General features: G+C 46.6%; 1 protein-coding gene across 2 annotated transcripts in view; it reads left to right on the top strand.

Moving 5' to 3' along the window:
- The window catches only part of JAZF1 (JAZF zinc finger 1), a 383,233-nt gene that overhangs the window by 298,173 nt on the left and 64,141 nt on the right, over positions 1-20,919 (top strand). For both annotated transcript variants that reach the window (XM_045564807.1, XM_045564806.1), the window contains exon 4: positions 19,696-19,865. In XM_045564807.1, the coding sequence (XP_045420763.1) occupies positions 19,696-19,865 (170 nt within the window). The remainder of the gene's footprint in view (positions 1-19,695; positions 19,866-20,919) is intronic.

The raw sequence follows: 20,919 nt of genomic DNA, 5'->3' as shown, positions 1-20,919 counted from the left end.
CGACTCTGTAGTTTCCAAAAGCACTTACTATTTGAACCTCGCATTCAGAAAAGTAAATAAGCAGCTCATTCAGGTAGGTGCAGTCTTAGAGGACCGAGTGCATTCGCTGAGCAAATCCCTGAGAACAAGAGAGTTTTAGGCAGCATCTGTGACGCAGGAGGGTTCTGTTTCCCGGCTTGCAAATGTTGGTTTCTCATTTATTTGACCTGGGCAGCCACTGGCCAGTCATTAGAGTGGATGCTGGGGACCTGGGTGCTGGACTTCTGCCCCTGACTCGACCTTTGCTGAATATGTGACCAGGGACAGGTCACCTCCCCAGGCCTTGGTCATGTTATCATTCTATGACCCAGTAATGATATCACAGAGAGGTCAAGTTGAGATGTTCTTAAAGCCATCAGAAAGTATGTACTGGTGGCATTCTTAGGACTTGTGCAGGGGACAGAGCATAACACAGGGCCCAGGCCCTCCTGGAGCTTAAACGGATCTGGAACACATACGTGAGAGGGCGGCCTGTGGCTGGAGCAAAGGCAGGAGAGAGAGCAGGAGCGAAGAGGTGAGCGAGCCCCGGCTGGGGACGCAGGGAGAGCAGCGCCCGACACTTCCCCCCAGCCCAGATGGGAGCTGATGGGGGATTGAGTGTGGTTAGAGAGGCGGGGCCTGGTAGTTGAGGGTCTAGGAAAACAAGACACAGAAATTCAAAACAAAGTCTTCCTTTACTTTGTACAGAAAGTCAGATCTTGGTAGAAATACCATTTCCTAACTCTGAGCATGGCAAAAGCACAGTGAGGTGGTGTCTTTTGCTGCTGTGTTTCTATTTTTGGTTTTGATGGGCAAAGCCTACTTCCTACCACACATTGAAAATGGCAGGTGGGGCATCTTCCTGGCCTGCCCCCTCCTGGATGTGATTCTAGAAAACAGGCCAGAAGCAGCCCCTCAGGCCTTCCATGGGATTATCACATAAGGAAGTGACCCAAATAGAAGACCTTGCTTAGGTTTGAGAATCTATTTTGGAAACACAGGGGAGGGACCGGGGTGGGGGTGGGGGGAAGCGGAACTGTCTCTGCGGATGTTTTCCCATTTGGTGCTACTGTCTGGAGTCCCAGAAATGTCTGTCCTCATCCATTATAATAAAAATCACCCCCCAAACTGGCCACAGGCAGTTCAGGCACAACAGAATTTAAGCACCTGATGTTTGGAGTCCTCCTTGTGAATATGCCGTCATGGCATTTCCACGTGAGGCTTTGGGCAGAGTGATGGATCTTCCCTTATTTCTGTTGCTGCTTGTTTGAGAACCAATAGGTGTGGTTTATTAGGTCATGACTGTTCCTGTTTTTCACCCTTGAATAGATGTCTAATGACAAGCACTTAGTCTTGTTACTAAACCACGGAAAAACCTCTTATCACTGTGTGGCATTTACGTGGCATCGTTCTGTTCAGCAAGACGTTTTGTAAACACACTGAGGAGTCTGCAGCCTGGGAATGCAGGATGTCCAGTCTGACAATGTCCAGAGAGACCCTGAGGTTGAATGAAGAGGGGACAGGGTGGAGGAGAGGAAAGAGCCCACCCATCTCTATTCTGGGAAAGGAAAAAGGACACTCTGCTAGTGGCGTGTGTGATCACCGCCCAGGTTCTGTACTGAGCCCAGGCATCGTGAAAAGCCTTTTGCATGTATGAGCTCTGTCCTTGCCACGGCTAGCCACTGTTGTGGTTTTCGTTGTTTTCAAGTGGGGTAACTGGGGCTTGAAGGAAGGAAGGAAGGAAGTTCCCTGGGATCCCACAAGCACAGTTTTTCAATTTTGGCAGTTTGACTCCGGAGACATGCTCTTACCGCAGGGCAACCTCTCACTGCCAGAGTTGATGCTCGCAAGTCATGGCAAGAAGGAAATCTCAGAGCTGCTTGTGACATCACCTGTGTCCAAGTTAAAGAATAATCCAGTCTTCAGAGGAGGTGGCCTTTGTCATAGAACAAAGGCATAGGCCGGGCAGGGCAGTTGAGGGAGCTGGATGGCCAGGCCAGAGCAGGCAACCCCACGGCTTATTTGGGGCGGATGGCAAGAAACCGCAGTGAGGTGACCAAGAACAGCACTCGGGGGCAGGTGAATCTGGACACAGGTGGCAGAGTGAAAGCAATTTCCACCTTGAGCAAAACACCAGCCAGGGCAAGCCGGGAGGGAGTGGGGAGAGGCCAGGTGGGAGCCAGGCCCGCGTGGAGCTGCTGTGAGGACTGGGTACCGAGTGACACAGCCACACAAGTGACAGTGGGCAGGGGAAATCAGTCAACTGTGTTAACCCCTGCGGCTCCTGGGGTTCTGTCATTGACTCTAGGTCTTTAAAAAGCCATTAAACAACATCCATCATCCCGATTGACTGCTGAACTTGTGAAATCACATGTGTCTACTCAGCCAGTGGAAATAACAACAGATAGCACTGACTACGTGGCAGTACCGGGCCAAGCACTCAGGTTATATGAACTCACTGGCTCCTCTGATGTGGGTTCCATGGCAAAGAGAAATGGAGCGAGTTACCTGGAGTCACCGAGCATGTCTGTGAAGGAGTCGTGGCTGGAGGCCGAGGCCACAGAGTGTCCTCTCATGACCATGTGAGATTCTGCCAGGGGATAGAAATGACAGGAAAAACATTGCCAGGGTCAGTGGGTGCTCACGCTGAGATCTTGGCCTTCTGCAGCCTGCCGCGGCACCTGTGCACAAGGGAACCCTGGTATGTACACACGTGGGACGTGAAGAGCTGCTGTGAGCGGGGAAGGCCATGTTGTCCCCTCTCACTCAGCCTTTATCGTCATGCCTGGAGTGTAAAAGTCTGACTCATTTTTAGAACATGCTTCAAATGATCCCTTTGAGTGGGAAATTCTTGCCCTTGCAGTTTTTCCCAATCACTTTTGTCAAAGTTTGTCACCCATGTAATGTTCCACCAGATTTAAATGCAGCCTTGGCGATTAGGAAGGTTCCTGGTATGTGCAATATGTAAAAGTGACATTGCCGGTGCTTTTAGGAAGCTGCCCTGTTATGAAGCCAAATAGCCTTCTTAAAAATCAGAAGTACTCTCATAAAGCTCGTTTTTCATGCGGCACAGGCTGCAGTTTCCACATGGGACGAAGTGTGAAACTACGCTTTTATGGGAGATCTCTGAGATTCGCGTGAACTTTCAGTGACTCTCACGACATTATTCCCCAGAGAAGCAACTTATTTTCTGTTGGTGCATTTTCATGTGATATGCTCTGTCTGGAAGGAGACAATTACTCTGATGTAGTAGAAACTGGTTTTTGCTAGCAGACCCTAATTATTTCTCATCTTGATCATTGCAACATTTTTCTTGAAATCTGTCATCCTCCCCTTCCAAACCCTCCTTTTGAGTTTCCTCTTGGCATGAAAATATCCCTTCTTCCTGTTGGTGTACACTCTATAAATATTGCACATTTTATTTCATAGTTAGGAAGGAAAATACCATCCCAATTACAAGCCCTGGCAAGTGCTTCAGCATACAGAGAAAAGCACATTTGATCCCACAAAGACGCTACTCTGCTTCCGTTGTTTTCAGAAGTCATATCATTAAAAGTGGACACTCCCCTCATGTCTGGACCACCTCTGACCTTGCATTCCTCCGTGGCACAATAACTAACTGTCTGGGTGCCTAAGCCCTGCATCGCACACCTCAGGGCCAGAGAGACAGCGTGTCTTATTTATTTCCAGGTCTCCAGTATTTTCAATGAATTAATGAAAATCACTTCAGCCATATCCTAAATCAGCATTTTATGTTTTTCTGACAGCATTAGAAATCAGCATCTTAATCCAGCATATTAGAAATGTGAACTACATTCCAGATATTATAGTCCCTTTATTTTAGGCACATAATTCTTAGTGGATTATTTCTTGTTAGGCCTTGTGGATCCTTGGTCATATTTTTCAAGTCTAGATAATTTTTACATAGTGATTAAAATAATGATACCAACTAGTGCTAATATATAACTATGTCCCAATAATCAATCTATATGCTTTATGCATATTAAACTAACCCATGGAATCTTCACAATAGCCCTATGAGGTTAGCTCTAGTACCATTTCCACTTTACAGATGAGGGAATGGAGGCATGAAAAGGTGAAATATCTGGCCTGAGGCCACTGGATGGTCAGAGCTGAGCCAGGATCCTAGCACAGGCAGCCTGCTCCCAAGCCCCTGCCCCCAAGCGCCTCACCATATGGCCTCTGGACAGTTGATTTGGTTCTTGTAATTGTGCTAATCAGGTATAAGGGGCAGATGAAGCCGTTGTGTGTGTGCACCTTTGCAGGTTGTGGTCCCTAGTATCATCATCATCATCATCATCACTTTCACTTATAAACAAATCATAGTGTTTATTACATAAGTCTAATAAGCCTAAGTACAAGTACAAAATACATGTATTACACACAAGTGCCTACTGCGCTGTATCAGGGAGCACCATTATTCTGGTGCCCAGGGGCTCTGTCTCCATTCCACAACCATCAGCTGAGGGCCGCTCAGTCCAGGCACTGTGCTGGGTGCTGGGGTGCTGTGGGAAGTAAGGACAAGCCCTTCCCCGTGGCACCCGTCTTCTGATGGCGATTTCCAGGTGAGCACATGAGGGTGGTGGAGGAGAGAAACCTGCCAGCCACCCCGGACTGGCCCTGACCTCTCCTTCTGCGACGGACTCCAGCTCCTTCACGGTGTGTGGCAGCTGCGATCCTCTGGGTCTGGCCCAAACCACTGGCTCCAGGAGAGCCGCTCGCCGCTCCCTGGCAAGCGCTTGCTGGCCAGCCCTCCTTGGCTTGGCTGCGAGACCTGAGGCTGTGTTTGACAACCCAGCCTCATCAGCGCTCTGAGGACAGCCTGGGGAAGGAGTCCAGCAGAGTGGCTCTGAACGACTTGTGGCCATGCCTTAGGACACCTGTACCTGCTTCGGAGACAAAGATGGACTGCCCTTGGGAATATTCACAAAGAATGTGACCCACATCCTCAAGGGTACTGAATCAACCAAGTACTTTCTTCTTACTTTCCATCCATCATATATCTGTGGCTCTGTCACTCCCTTCTATATGGATCCTCTGAAGCCCTCCGAGTTAGACTGTAGGTTCCTGGTGGGGAGGGCTGGTGCGTGGTGCTGTACTCCTGCTAGCCCAACACCTTGTCCCAACATGCCCCAAACCACCTCCGTTAGCCTGTCTCCTGGCCTGTTTACATGTCAGATATAGTTATGGGTCAGTAACTTTTTTTTTCTGGATTAAATGTGGGTTCTTTTAGAAAAAAATTATATAAACTGAGATGATGATAGTCAAAAATGACTTTAAGGTTTTTTACTATTTCATACAGTAAGAACTGTATTTTACAGTGAGAGATAGCAGCATACACAGAGCCCTGAAACAAAAGTCAGAGGAACACATCTTATACTCCATACTTTGTATTCCAATCTGTCCCTTTAGAAACGGCGATGCTCGTGCCCCACTAAATTGATTTCATGACCCACTTCTGGGTCACGATCTGCAGTTTGAAAGCGCTGCCCAGACTGCGTGGGAAGTAGGTAGGTCCTGCCAGGACTCGCTGCTGTGGGGAACCTTTCTATTAAATCTCCCTGCGTCCTTAGCAGCAGCTGGAAAGCTAAGGGAGAAAGTCATTTTGATGTCCCCAAAGGAGAAGTAGTGGGCTCACAACTGGGGTGAGGGCCGAGCAGGGTGTTGCTGAGATCCCTGCTGTCCTAAAGAGATGCTGTCATTTCTTGTTGCTGAGTTTTTCCTAAAAATATGAGATTTTTAAGATATGGGACATGAAACAATATATGGCAAGAATAAAGGAGACAGTATGTCCTTGTGCTTTGTGGGCAGTTTCCTTCTCCCCTAACCAAGCTGGAGAGCTGGGAACTGAGTAGTGAGGGAGATGAGCTCGACAGAGCCCTCAGCGGTGAGAGGACTCCTGCAGGGGCAGTAATGGAGCCAAAGCTCCAAGTGTTTTGGCTGAGTCGGTGAGAGAAAGGTGCAGAGAGCTGCTGTGAAGTCTCCCAGAGGAAACCAGAAAAGAATGACAGGGCCTGAAGACAAAGGGTTAATGAGAGAGGGATCGTTTGGGGGGGGGGGCATTTATTTCTCCCTTTTTTGCCCCTAAGAATCTGCCTATTTAGATACATGCAGAATTTCTTATTATGGCTTCGTGGAGTTGTTTTAAAATCTGAATTTCCAATTTTTAGATGTTAATTTGAATAACCTTGATCCTTGTCCTCAAATTAAATCGTGGGCCATGCATGGAGTTAGGGTGGCATCCTCACCACCTCTCTGATGGAGGATGAGGGAGCCAGGAGGGCAGTCACAGCCTCCTTCGTACAACCTTAGCCCCTAGGATGATGACGGTCACGTCACAGTGGCCACGGCCAGGTGGCAGTCAGGGCCGTGGGCTCCTGACTGAGCCCTGCTCTGCTCACAAACCTGGCAGCTTGGGAGGGTCTGGTGGTGGCAGCCTCAGCATTCTCCTGGCACCCCACTCTTTGCCAGTGGACTAGCGGGAGTTGTCACTGCCTATTAGCATTTCATCAACTCATGATTTTCACTTCTTTGCCAAAAACTGGTACAGAGGAAGGTGACAGGGATTTGGACTTACACATCTCATTTGCCATTAAGTGGCAGAAGCTACAGCTCAGATATCTAACTTTGTGTGCGTCTTCACTGTGGCTTCATCACTTGGGCCTTGTGTGGGGTCTCTGTCCCCTCAAGTAACCAGGTCAGGTATTAGTAGTTGGAGGTGACGGCTGGGTCTCGGCAAATAGGTCCCACTTTGCACGCGACCTCCCCCTCTCATTTGTTTATTCAACAAATACGTATCAAGTGCTAACTGTGCACCAGGCCCTTTTGAGAACACCAGAGGTGATGTTTGAGCTGAGACCTGAATGCTGACAGCCAGCCATGGGAAAAGCTGGGAGAAGAATGTCCAAGGAGAGGGAACCACAGGGAGAGGGGCCTGCAGGGGGAAGTATTTTATAGACACTGGCCTTGAATTCAGGGTGCAGAGAACAGTGTCATCAAAGTGACCCCAGCCGGGTGGATAAGGAGACATACAAACATCGTAACAGAGTGAAATATAATGATGGACAGGGAAGGGAATAAAAATTTAAGTAGCCATAAGGCAGAGAAAATGAATGTTTGTTCGGAATAATGTTTGGAAGCATTTGTTAAGGTGAACGTTAAATTGGAAATGTCAGTAGTGACCTTGGGATCATGAAGAGAAGCCTTTCCAGCCCTGTCCCTCAGGCGGCTCAGGGCAGCGACCTCTCCCAGCAACAGCCCTCGCATGGGACCGTCGGACCCCACCGCCAGCACCCAGGCTCTGGTCTCAGTGCCGTCCTCTACTGAAAGGAAAGCAGCTGCCCCTACATCTTGGGGCAGGAGTAATCCAAGACAGGCCTGGAATTTTTTCTTTTGCCAGGAAGAAAGATGCTTTTAAAGCAGCCAGGAAACCTCCAGTTAAAGATGGTGATTTGAACACACACATGCCCCTAAAATGACAGAAGTGAGGTTTAAAAGTTGTAACCCACAAAGATGAGACAGCAGCAACAAAAGGTGTGGAAGCAGGAAAGCAAAAGGAAGAGAAGACTCTGATTTAGCAAACTAGAAAAAGCTGCATCTTGAACTGACAAGGGTGGGAAACACGCTGCTCATAGTCCCAGAAAGCCTCAAGAATTGGAGTGAGTCTCTCTTTGGTGAGATGAAAATGGCCTAGAATTGATTGTGGTGATTGCACTATTCCAAATATGCTACAAACCATCGAATTGTACACTTGAGCTGGGTAGACTGTATACTAATAGTATGTGAGTTATAGCTCAATAGAGCTGTTATGTATTCAAAAAAAATTGGAGCAACAGATACCTCTGACTATGGGGGCACAAGTAAGGCTGAAATCAGGACTGGTCAAAAGTCTCTCTGGGATTTAGCTTCCTCTCCCCTCCCTATTTCCCCCTGACCCCTGCGAGGCCAGGCGTCTGCCTCTCCCTACCTGCGACAGAGCGTTGAAGGTGAATGCTCAGGGGAGGCTGCACCAGCGACACCAGGCAGAGCCCAGGGCGAGGGCGCAGTTACGGGAACAGGGAGACTGAGCAGGACTCCATCCTCGGTGGCAGAACCACAGCCGCCGTTCCCTGCCCGTGCCAGGAAGGCCAGAGCTGACTCACCACCCAGGATGACCAGACCAAGAGCAAAGGACCCACAGGACTGGTCCCCAGCCAGGCGCCCCCTGGGGACAGTCTCCACCCAACAGACCTGCCCCCGGTGCTAGAGCATCAGTCAGCTTCGTGTCCCTCGCTCTCGAACGCGAGCAGACACGGTCAAGGGTCCTCAAGGTTTGGGAACAGTTTCCAGGATGAACAACGCCAGAGACCAGATTCAAGAGGAAGAAAGGGATGCGGAAGCCACAGCGACGATGCACGGAGCAGGGGAAAGTACAGACTAACCTTAACCTTCCCCTTGGAGGGATAAGAAAGGTTTATACGTGAAAAAAGAATAAAAAGGAGTCTTTAGAAATGAAAACATATGATAGCAGAAATGAAAACCTTTAGAGAAAGTTCAGAGAGAGATTTTAGAAAAATCTCTCAGAAAGTAAAAAGGAAAAAAAAAAAACCCAGAGATTTAGAAAATAGAAGTGACAAGAATAAGAATATTAGAGGATTAGTCCAGGAGGTGTAACATTTGAATAAAAAGAGTTCCCAGAAAGACAGATAAAGTAGAGGAGAAGAAATCATCAAAAAATAATTTAAAGAAATTTCCCAGAACTGGAGGGCGCTAGTTTCCAGGTAAAAGGAGTCCCCAGCACGACAGTAACAAGGCTGGCAGGGGCGGGGGACAAAGAGAAAAGCTCCCCAGTCTCCCGAGAGGAGGACACGTCTGAGACTCAGGAGTCGTGGTGGCTCAGGACTCCTCAGCAGCGCCCCAAGACGCTGGAAGACGGGGATCAGTGCCACCAAGGTCCCGAGGGAACATGAGCTCCAGCCCGAGGGGCTCCAAGCTGCAGGCGGGTGAGGGTAGAATAAAGACGTAGTCATCTGGGGACTCCAAATTTCACCTCCCATGACCCAAGCAAAGGTAAACGAAGAAAGGGGAAAACACAGAATCTTGGGAAAGGTGTCAGCCCCACGTGGGAGATGGAGGGGACCCCCCGATACAGTGGTGAGGGGAGTCCCGATAGGGCCGAGCAGGAATCCTGCTCCACCTTGGAGGAGCTTTGTGACCTCAGACAAACCTCTCTGCTCCTCTGAGCCTCCGTTCTGTGGAAGACGAAGATAGTCTTAGTGGCCACCTCACAGGGGTGTTGCAAGGTGTAAATAAGCTGATAGGTGTACAGCACTTGGAACTGTGCCTGGACATAGCGAGCCCCAAATATGCATCGGCTGCTTGTGCAATGATGATGAGGAGGAGGAGGAGGAAGATGAGAAAGATGAAAACTGGCTGTGGAGATGGTGCTTATTAACTCCCAAGGAAAAAAAGATGTGAGCAGAGTCCATTACATGGCTCAGTGTCACAATAATGCAAACAGTGAATACCAATGAAACCAAACACAGTAAGTCCTCACTCAGCGTCATCTCTAAGTTCTTGGAAACTTCAGCTTTAAGTGAAATGACGTATAATGAATCCAGTATTACCAAAGGATAATTGATATAAAGAAGAGTTACGTTCTTGCAGCATATTTCTGGTCACAAAAACATCACCAAACTTCTAAATAAAGAACCAAAACATTTCTAATATTAAACATTGAAATCAGTGTGAGCTGTACATAATTTATTATGTATTAATTTTATTAATTTAAGAAAATAAAAACAGGTAAAATAATGATTTACCCAGTTTTGGGGAAATCAGTGAGTAATGGTGGTCCTAGTGGTGGCAGGTTAAGTCAAGGGATAAATGTTTGCAAAATGGCAATTGTAAGGAGCAGCTGCTGCTCCCACATGGTTCAAAAACAAACAACAAGTGCGGCACGCTTTGCTGAGGGCTTTTGTGCTGCATCATGTACATCGTGCAGCTGTACCATCATCGTGTACTTGATGAATTATTTGACAATAATTTGTATTCATTTATTTTCCAGCCCACTTATTCTAGTTCAGGGGCACGTGGCCAGAGCTCTCCTGGCAGCCCAGGGCCACGGCGGGAACCAGCCCTGGCCAGGACACCATCCCACGGCGGGTCACACTCACATACACATGCACACTCCGACGGAGACCGTGTAGACACACCAGTGATCCAAACATGCGCAGGTCTGGGCTGTGGGAGGGAACCAGAGGCCCCGAGGCAACCCACGCGGATGTGGGGAGAAAGTGCAAACTCCACACAGGTGGGAGCCTCAGCGGGAACTGATTTTTTTTTTTCTCATCCACTTTATAATGAAACAACACTGAACAAAGACCTGCATTATAATGAAGTTCTGTTGGGAAGAGGATTAGAAGGATGTAAAGGATCAACACCCTCACCTTGTGTAGCGGGAAATCAATAGATACCCAAACCAAACACCAAAACAGCAGTGGAGGCACATTATTTAGAAATGGGGCGGAAATGCCAGGTCAAAGACTGCGCAGCGGTTGCTGCAGGGAGGGCGGGACGGGAAGACTCCTGTTCACTATAAGCCTCGTGGAACCATCTGACGTTTTACCGCGTGTGATTGTAACATTTATGAAAGAGAAGAAAATTCAAATTAAAAAATCGTAATGGGGAAATACTGAAAGAGCAAGCAGATCACCTAAAGGGGCTTCTGCAGGCCAAGTTGTCATAATTACAGAGTCAAAGAGTATGATAATGACTGGTAATTAATTGAATCTTTGAAAATCACTGACTGCAGAATGATGCTGGGAAGGGGGACGGGAGTATAAAGTGAGCCCACAAAGTAGCTGTCAGAAAGGTGAAAATCTTGCTGTGTGGCATTGGCACCAGAGAGCGTTGTGTTCTGTAAAGTAGATTTCTGTTCACAAAGCATAGGTGTCATTTTCTCCACCTCCATTAGCAGATAGGGACTTGGGAGTGAGCCCCATAGTTCCAGGAAAAGTAGGACCAGGGGCAGGAGTAGGAAAGACTGGCCAACACCTTCCATCACAAACAGGTAGAAGGAGGACCCGAGGCCGGTTGCAAGATGGGGGCATGGCCGTGCGCCTCAAGAGGAGGACTGGCCCTGCCGAGGGAACTCGGTGTCCCCCGGAAGGTGCCATCTCGAATGACCCCAGTAATTTTACCAAAGGCATCAAAGTGGCAAGAAAGAGTTGGACTTTAAAAGTCCTGTTTATGGAGCAAGCAGACCTTGACCCAAAACCCCCAGGAGTCTAACACAGGAAATGCAGGCTCATTTTCAATTATCTTGTCCTGATTGTGTCCTGACTGAAAATCCAGTCAGTCAATAACTCAGAACCTCCACCTTCCACTGGCCCAAGATCAGCTCTTCCTTCCTTTAGGTCTGCCCAGATTCTCATAACCCCAGGAAGGTCAAAGCTAAGTATGGAAATAATGAAAAAATAAATCAGATCTTTACAACTAACTTGCGTAATAGGTTAAATGTAGGTTTTCTAGTTATTGTGATAATTGGCGTGATTTGTCGATTTTTAAGATATTTTAAACAACTACTTAAATGGTGAGCTTGGCATAATTTTGTTGAAATATGCGGAATTTGACTAAGTTTATGATCAACACTTAAATGTATAAGAGCATTTTATTTTAAAATTTATATTTTGATTAGTTATTTAATAGTATCTGAATATTCTGAAATATTTGTTAAATAGATTTATAGGTATAAAAATGTAGCATTAAACTAAGTTACAAATAGTTCTTAAGTTATCTTAAGAAGAAAAATTGTCCTTCGAATATGAAAGATGCAAGCAACTATGGTAAAGCGACAGCTCATGGGAAGCCACTGGAGGGGTTTCAGCAGGCAGGGGTCAAGAGTAGAGGGTATGTAATTTGGGTCCCCTCCACCTCTGAAGTCTATGAAATGTGTTCACTCAGTCATTCAACAAACACATGTCCGGATGCTCCTTAGCTGTAGGCGCTGTCCTGGGCACTGTGGGATAATTGAAGATAATGACCAAGAGCCCTCAAATACCAGAGATGAAACCAACATGGGGCCCAGCAATTCATTAGAAAGTGTTCAGTCCTATGGAGATAGCACTTCTGGCTGAGAGAACCAAGACCTATTCCGTAGTTAAGGAAGAGATGGGGGATGACATTCCAGTAATGAGCTGAGGCCCAGGAACAAGGAGGCCAAGGATTTTCCAGGCATGGTTCATGGTCCCTGGGGCATTAATATGTCTTTCATCGTCGTCATTGCCAATCCATTTAGACTATTGTTGCTTCAGCACCTATAAAGTGGGACAGTACCAATTAAAGCTAATTTATAATGATAAATCTATAAGGCAGAAAGGCAACTCTTTGCTAATGTATTTGCCAGAATTTGACACCCTAGGAGAGTTTTAATTTGCTGTCACTGCAGTTATCACTTTTACATGAATATTAATGATCTGTGTTATAAGAAAAATGAGACGTATGGGGTTTCTGGAAAAGGTTGACTTATTTTTATCTGCATGTCACTATTTTATGTTTAGGACTGCAAAGACTGAGCACTCTGTAGGTACTAAAACGGTCGGGCCATCTCTCAGAGTGAAGGGGTCAGCACAGGGAAGTGTGGGCAGAGGTGTGAGGAGGGGTGGGCAAGGTTTGGGGACAGCGTGGCAGAAGCACCCAGCAGGCTCCTGGGTGGTGACATAGGTTCGGCCAGATGGGCAGCCGGGAAGAGGTATGCATGTGTGTACAGCTTCCAGACCACCTTGGTTTTCTCGTTTGATTCATGAAACCAACACTGATTTTTCACCTCCTTTGCTGACACCAGTGGAAGTTCCTCAGCAGTCCCGTGGAGTGTCATCATCTTATCACAGAGTCTTATCTGCTGGTTTTGCTCATTTCTCAGATTGAAATGCTGACATGAGCTATTGGGGCTGCCTAAAGGTGCCCCTCTCAGCTGCCGTCCATATAACTGTGGAGTTTGAAGACGAAAAATTTAACCCAAGAAAGATCAGTGGCAGCCAATTTTTATATGTGACAGTGCCAGGTTAAATTACATTTTTGTGTAGAAACTCTGACAAAGTGAATGTCATTTTTAAATTGATTACCGTATCTAAGACTAACAAGAGCCTTTAAAAAAACAACTCATGTTCCTGTCCTTGGAAAGACTGGACTGCAGCCACCCCAGGATGGCAGGGTCCCATCACAGGCTGTCAGAGGCATAGCTCATCGCTTCCCACATGTTGGTACACTGCATGCCATATATGTGTCTGCAACTCTACGTTGTATTCTTTGTCTTTTCTTCCCAGCACATCTCCAGGGCCTTGCTTTGTCCATCACGTCTTTGTTATCCCTCTCATACAGGGAATATTCAATTTGAAAGTAAATCAAAGGAACACAAACTTTGGAACCAAAGAGCCAAGGACCAGTCTCAGTGAAGTTTGTTTCTAGCCTGGTGACCCAGGGCACCTCCCTCACCTTCCTGCCCCAGATTTTCCCTCTGTTAGGTTGGGGAGACAAAGGCTAATGATACAGAAGGCACATCTCCTAGGGCCAGGTTCGTAGGTGGCACCTCTAACCTAAATGGCAAAGGTATCTCTCAACTCCTTCTGGTTCAAGAAATGCAAAGCAAAATTTGCTCCTTCTTAGGCAGATACAATTTTTATTTAATTTTTTTTTTTTTTTTTTTGAGACAGAGTCTCACTCTGTTGCCGGGGCTAGAGTGCCGTGGCGTCAGCCTAGCTCACAGCAACCTCAAACTCCTGGGCTTAAGCGATCCTACTGCCTCAGCCTCCCGAGTAGCTGGGACTACAGGCATGCGCTACCATGCCCAGCTAATTTTTTCTATATGGATTTTTAGCTGTCCAAATAATTTCTTTATATTTTTGGTAGAGACAGGGTCTCACTCTTGCTCAGGCTGGTCTTGAACTCCTGACCTCAAGCGATCCACCCACCTCGGCCTCCCAGAGTGCTAGGATTACAGGCGTGAACCACTGCGCCCGGCCTACAATTTTTATTTAAAAAAAAATCCAAGTAAGCACAGGGAGGCTTAGGTATACAATTGCCAGAATTTAATAAGGAGCAAATGAGTTAAAGAAAAAGGAGGCCAAACCTAAAACAAGCATTTTGACTATCAGGTCATATACACATTCCTAAAATCTGCCCATTCATTACAAATAACAGTATGTGGGAGAGAACAAGGGTGGAATAGGCCATCAAAACCATGGAACTTTGGTTGGTCCGAAGGTAGTGAGTTATCTCACTTGATTGTTCACAGTCAGTTACAGATTGAACTCCTTGTTCTACTCCTTTCCCCCTTTTCACTACTGCACTTGACTGGTCTTTAAAAAAAAAATACCAAACCATGGAACTTTATAACCAGAACATCAGCAAAAACAATAACCATTCTAATGAAAAGGATTGCTTGGCTAAATCTCCACTGTTGTATTTACCCAGTGTCACAGCCAGTGGATCCTTTGTGTCCTTAAGCCTTGGATTCCCCTTTGAAATATACATCTTTGAGAGTGTTCTAATAGAGAATGGTTTCACTAAAATTAACAATCTGATCCAATTGATTTTTGTTTTTAAATATAGGGGGAAATGAATTCAGTAAAGTTGCAGGATACAAAATCAACATATAAAAATCAGTAGCATTTCTATATGCAAATAACAACCTAGCTGAAAAGGAAATTAAGACAGCAATCCCATTTATGATAATATCAAAAAAATTTCACGAATAAATTTAACCAAGGAAGTGAAAGATCTGTACACTGAAAACGTAAAACATTGATGAAAGAAACCAAAGAAGATACAAATAAATGAAAGATATCTTGTGTTCGTGGATCAGAAGAATTAATGTTGAAATGTCCATGCTACCAAAAGCAATCTACAGAGTCAACGTAATCTCTATCAAAATCCCAATGACATTCTTCACAGAAATACAAGAAACAATCCTAAAATTCCTAAAATCCTAAAAATCCATGTAGGGACCACAAAAGACGCTGAATAGCTAAAGCAATCTTGAGAAAGAAGAAACAAAGTTGAAGACATCAAACTTCCTAATTTAAAATTATATTATCAAGCTAAGATAAAACAGTAGGGTACTGGCATAAAATCAGACACATAGACTAGTGGAACAGAAGAGAGAGCCCAGAAATAAATCCAAACAAATACAGCCAACTAATTTTTGACAGGGGTGCAAAGGAGACACAGTAGGGAAAGGGTAGTCTCTTCAATAAATGGCGTGAGGAAACCTGGATTCCCACATGCAGAAGAATGAAATTGACCCGTATCTTACACCGTGCACAAAGATCAACTCAAAATGGACAGTCACTAACTTCTGAGACATGGAAATGAATGTAGGACTCATTGGTCCAGAAGTTCGTTCCAGTTGCAAAATTCTGACTCCCCAGCCCCGTGTTCCCCAGTAGAGCCTGCTAAGAGGGCTTAGGGGACACCTGCCAGCCTGTCCCCAGACACCCACTCTGGGCCCCAGAAGGGTAGATTCTTCCTGTGACTCACACACTCCAAAGACCTTTCCTGCCCTAACTACTTGTAACTACACAGAAGGTGTTGGGTTGTTCCCCACCCCACCTTTTACACAGAGGAGATACTTTTAATACATTTTTGCTTTTGAAAATTGTGCAGAAACTAACATTTGAGGTTTCGGGATGGTGGGGGCACAGAACAAGAGCCTCATCTCATCCCGTTACCCCTCAGTCTGCTGGCGTGGAGCCCCGCTCCCCTCCCTCGGGCTTAGAGCATGGGGTTTAGATAGGACCATGACCATCGCCTGTGTCGCTCGTGGTGGGTGTTGGACACATGCTTGCGGTGTGAGTGAGTGAACGTGTCCATTCCTGAGGCCCCTCCTGTTCCCCAGCTACCCAGTCCACAGCCCATTCCACCCCGACAGCCTGATGCGGACTGCGGTGTGACCCACGGGCTTAAGGCAAGGTATAGGAAGGAGCTATTAAATCTTTACGCTTACTTGTTTTTAATACATGTATTTATCAAGATATTTATAATTATTTTATCCTCACCCTTTTTACTTCTTTACATGTATGTTTTATACAGTAATATATTAGTGCGTGTATGGCATTTATAATAAGAATCTTCACACACATGATGTTTTATTGCTTGGGGTGTAGGATCAGAGGTGGGAGGCCCTGGCTAGGAGAAGCAGCCTCGCCCCCTCCCGCATTCCCTGAACAGGTAAGGAATTCCCTGGCAAAGGTCTGGAGACTGCTGGGAATTTGTTCATTCTGAATTTAGTTTTGAGGTAGCAGACGAAGCGGAAATTGAAGATGAACGAGGTTGGAATGTATTGTTCTGTTTTGGAAAGACACAAGGAAATTTAATGAAGCAAAGAAGAGACGGGTGGCCCTGATGTTTTTGTTACTCAGTGTGTAACTTTAGTTTCAGGTTAGCTCTGTCTAGAGTTCTAAGGTGTTTGAAAGGAGACTGAGAGCAGTTGTTTTTTGGTGTCAGATGTTTTCTGCAGGACGCTGCAGGCCCGCGGGGGTGTGCGTGGGGCCCAGCGGCCCCTCCCGCCTGCAGCGGCCCCTCTGGCTGCCTCCCTGTCAACAGTTCCCTGTTTGATGAAAAGGTTGGATTTGGGGTGCAGGAAGGCAAGCAGTAGGAGAACCCCAGCATGTTCCTCTAGTGTAACAGAGGGACTGTCCTCAGAAGAGAGCAGGGGAACAATAGGTAAGATAAAGAAACTGCTTGTGCGACATCATGTTTCTTTAGTAAATACTCCCTGAACTCTTACCATGTGCCAGACATTATTCAAAGTACTTCTAAAAACAATAACTCAATTACTCTTCACAACAATTACTAGCCCATTTTACGGATGAGCAGTCTGAAGCTCAGAGAGGTGGTGTCACTTGCCTGGGCTCACACAGCTTGTCAGTGGCAGCCACAGGGCCCTTACTTGGGCCCTGTGCCCCGGCCTGGCTCTGCAGCCTCCCTCGGGGGCCGAGTGGCGATGTGCTTTGTCCCACCCGCACCGAAGGGCCCGAGGCAGACGGGACTGCCTTGTCGTGGAGTCCTGCTGGCATGTTTTCTACTAGGGATTCCCAGCCTAGAAATAAGATTTATCTTATTTCTTGTTTAGTTTCACAACAGGCCTTTCTAAAAATAATACTGTTTTATATGTAATATTATTACAAAAATGACATTAGTTACGCCGTCTTTCATTTTTTGAGCACCTACTACATGGCAGTGCTGCTATACTAGGTAATCTCTAGACACTAATTCTAATCCTTAAATTAAAGCTGCAAGGAAGAGACTTGCACCATTTCATGGAAGAGAAAATAAAAGCCAAGTAGCTTGTCCCTCACCTAACGAAAGCAAAGACGTGAACTCGGGTCTGCGGTGCTCTCTTTGTCATAGGACAGAACTAAGTACAAGGGAGAGGATTAGTTTTACCAGCTACCCAAGGGACCTGCTTGTACCTGATAACTAGGGGTTGTGTGTGTCTCACTTTGCCTGGGACAGTCACAGTTTGTGCCTGTCAGCCCAGCACTACCTTTCCCTCTCAAAAGCGTTCCGGCTGGGACTGTAAGTTAGGCACCCCGCGTGGGGCTGGATGCCATGTGGTTTCCAGGCCACTGCGTAGGCAGCATCGACCCCTCAGGGTCTGGTCCCTTTTGATCCAGTGGAGTTTTGAAGTTTTATCTTCTGCTGGGCTTCATTAAGCCCTCAGTTGGTCTGAGGTCCCCCCACCCCCATTGTAAATGTTGCGTGGTGCTTGGTATTCAGGTTAACAAATTAGCCCAATTAGATGGGTAAATTAGTCATTCTAACTTTCTGAAGTCCCACTGGAGGAGCTTTGGGAAATAGCATTTATAGTTTTCTAACAAGCAATTTAAAGGACACCAGCATGTGGCATTTGTTTAAGAGTAAAATGTCTTAAACGATGCCCTACTTAAAAACAGCTTTTAGGATTTGCTTATGGACAGGGAGGGACGTGGCAGAGTAGGACCCTGTGTTGTCTTGTACGAGTATTTCCAAGCTGGCTCTCCTATTTTGGGGAGCTACAGCCAAGTTCAGCAGGGTTTCCTGGAGCCCACACTTAACTCCAAAGCCTCATTTTTGCCAAATTGTTTTTTCTGCACCACCTGAGAGTTTCTAGCAGGATTCAAAACACAGTGCTTTGAATTCCACCTGAGTGGTAAGTGGTGAAAAACCAGCAACCTGAAGGAGATTGAAAGGGACCCCTCAGAGGAGCCAGACACTGGGGCTAGGAAGCAACGTGGGAAAAAGTGATGTCCCTTAATAGCTCATTGAGAATGCATAAGCATTTAACCTCCCGGCTCAGTTTCCTCCTGTGGATAAAAGTGACAGTAATCCCCGCCTCATAGGGTTACCGGGGGATTAAATGAGATAATGCATGTAACGTGCCTGAAACACAATAGGCACTCAATAAACTTGAGGGCCCTTCCTTCCTTCCTGCATCCTTTCAACTTTTAGCCTCAGATGCCTGCGTCCCTGTTTCTGGCTCAACTGGCTCTTCAAACAATCTTATTAATGCCTATTAAAATGAAACCCAATAAAAGTGCCAATATTTGGTGTTGAAATAATTGATGTAGCAGAGTGAGCCCATGAAGCACCCAGGCAGGCCCCCGGTGCAATTTAGCCTCACACCTGGGGGATGAATTTCACAACTGTAATTGCTACCATATAATTCTTATTAATGTTGTGCTATAATTCCTATTTATTCCATGGGGCTTGTAAATGCATTAGGACTTGTCAACATATTATTTTACACTGTTTATGATCTGTAGAATTATGTCCTTCAGGGTTGTATTGTGCAAAAGCTCAGAATAAATGGCTTTGGGCCTCATTAAAAAGAGCAAAAGAGGCTGCGTGCGGAAGTGGTTCTCCATCCCTGCCGTCCTGCACAGAAGCCAGCAAAGTAGATTTTTAATTCAGTTCCTAGCAGAGCCCTTAACCTCGAGGAATGTAAGAGAATCCCCTCTTCCTGTCCCAGCCAGGTGACTGTGATGGGTCGGCCCCACCAGGAGACGTGTGTGTAGCCGAAAGGCAGGGCTGAGCTGAGCAGGAGGGAATTGCTTTGTCTTCCAGGAGCCACGCCGCGTTCTCCTGCGGCTGTGCCCTCCGAGCCCCTGGTGTCTCTGCTCCCCTTGCTCCCTAGCTTGGGGTAACAACCTTTTAGTTGCAAATTTCCTTGTGGTCTTCACAGCTCAAATCTATAAAGAAATACCCGATAATTACAAAATGTAACCCCTTCCCAGAAATTTTTGCATTTATTAAGCCAATAAATCATAAAACTACAGGGATAGAACTCTATGCACGGGAATGTCATGCACTAGCTTGGGGCAGGGCAGGTCTGTCATTGTTGCTTATTTTTGGTTTTGGTCTTGGAGCCTTCCTTGCACCTTTGCGCCTGCCACAGAATCGAGTTCAAGTTCTTGTTCAGCTCACTCCTAGCCACGGATTGCTGGGTAGGCCTTCCCCAGTGTCGGGTGGGAATGCGGGGCTCGTCCGCCCACAGCCATCGCGGGAACTGTGCTGGTGGTCCCCCGGGGCCTGGCGTGCCCTGCTGTGGCTGCCCTTCCTGTCTTGGGGGTGGCTGGGCAAACCTGTAGGGAGGTGACCACTCCTGACAGTCCCTGCACTTGTCTCCTGCCCACACAGGCAGCGAGTACGACGAGGAGGAGGTGGACTACGAGGAGTCGGACAGCGATGAGTCCTGGACCACAGAGAGCGCCATCAGCTCCGAAGCGATCCTCAGCTCCATGTGCATGAATGGAGGGGAAGAGAAGCCTTTTGCCTGCCCAGTTCCTGGATGTAAAAAGAGATACAAGGTAACAGAGGTGCCACCTTGCTTGGCAAGTTTCCAGTAAGGTAGCAGCCCCGTGGGCTAGGGAGAGATGCTTCCCTCTCCCGTGATAACTGGGTGCACAGGGTGCCCACAGGTGAATGCTGGCCTGCATGTCGGGTGCTCAGTGGGGTTTTCCCCTTTGCTGACCTATGTGGGAGCCTGGAGGTCAAAAGAGATCTTTTGCAGGAAGACCTTTGATATTCTTCAAATTTTTGTCATATTGGGGGGCCTGTCAGATTATCAGATGTGTCAACCTATTTATTTGCCAAACACCTTTCCCAATGACTAGCTCTACAGGTAGCTCACAGAAGACCACTTTGAAGTCATAAAAGTTCCAGATGGCTCACAGAGCCCTTTGGGAAAATGTGGAAATGTGGTAGGGTATTTAGCTTCCAGCTGAGGCAGTTGTTCCTCCCTTCCACTCACTGGCATGAAAGGGGATCAGGGGAAAAAGGGCTTTGATATTTCTCTCACCAGACCGCTCACTGCAGCCTCAGCCCCCTCCCTGCTGTCCTCTCTGCCGGCCGGTGTCTCTGAGAGCCTGACCCTGGGTGTCTCGGGCAGCCTGTGGTGCTAAGTTTTCCAAGGAAACTCAAAGGGACAAAACAAGGAGAAACACCAAAGATATTCAAGTGTGGGTCCAGAAGGCATTTTAAAAAACAATTAAAAACTTGCCCATGAGGTGTTAGCAGCTCTTTAACATCCAAATGTGAGATGGAAATACAAAATCAGAAACATACCTGGCACGTTAGATGATATGCTAATTTACTCATAGCTCAGCAGACTGATAGTTTTTTTGAAAGGCTTGAAAAATGTGCAGTGGCATAATCACTTCTTATATAGCCCCTTCTTAGATATTTGTCTCTGAACACTAAAACAAGTCTATTTCAGTACTTTTTATACCTGCCATGGATATAAAAACATGAACCACAAATGTGTCACAAAGGTAATGTCCCAGGGTTTTCTTTTGCCTATGTACTGTTAAAATTCTATCACGCTAAGTCCAGGTGCTCTTTGTTTAAAAAGAACCCCCCAGG

Source organism: Lemur catta, chromosome 11 (assembly GCF_020740605.2).
Source record: "Lemur catta isolate mLemCat1 chromosome 11, mLemCat1.pri, whole genome shotgun sequence".
Lineage (NCBI taxonomy): Eukaryota > Metazoa > Chordata > Mammalia > Primates > Lemuridae > Lemur > Lemur catta.
The sequence above is the reverse complement of the archived record's forward strand: the minus strand, read 5'-3'. Positions and strand labels throughout refer to the sequence as shown.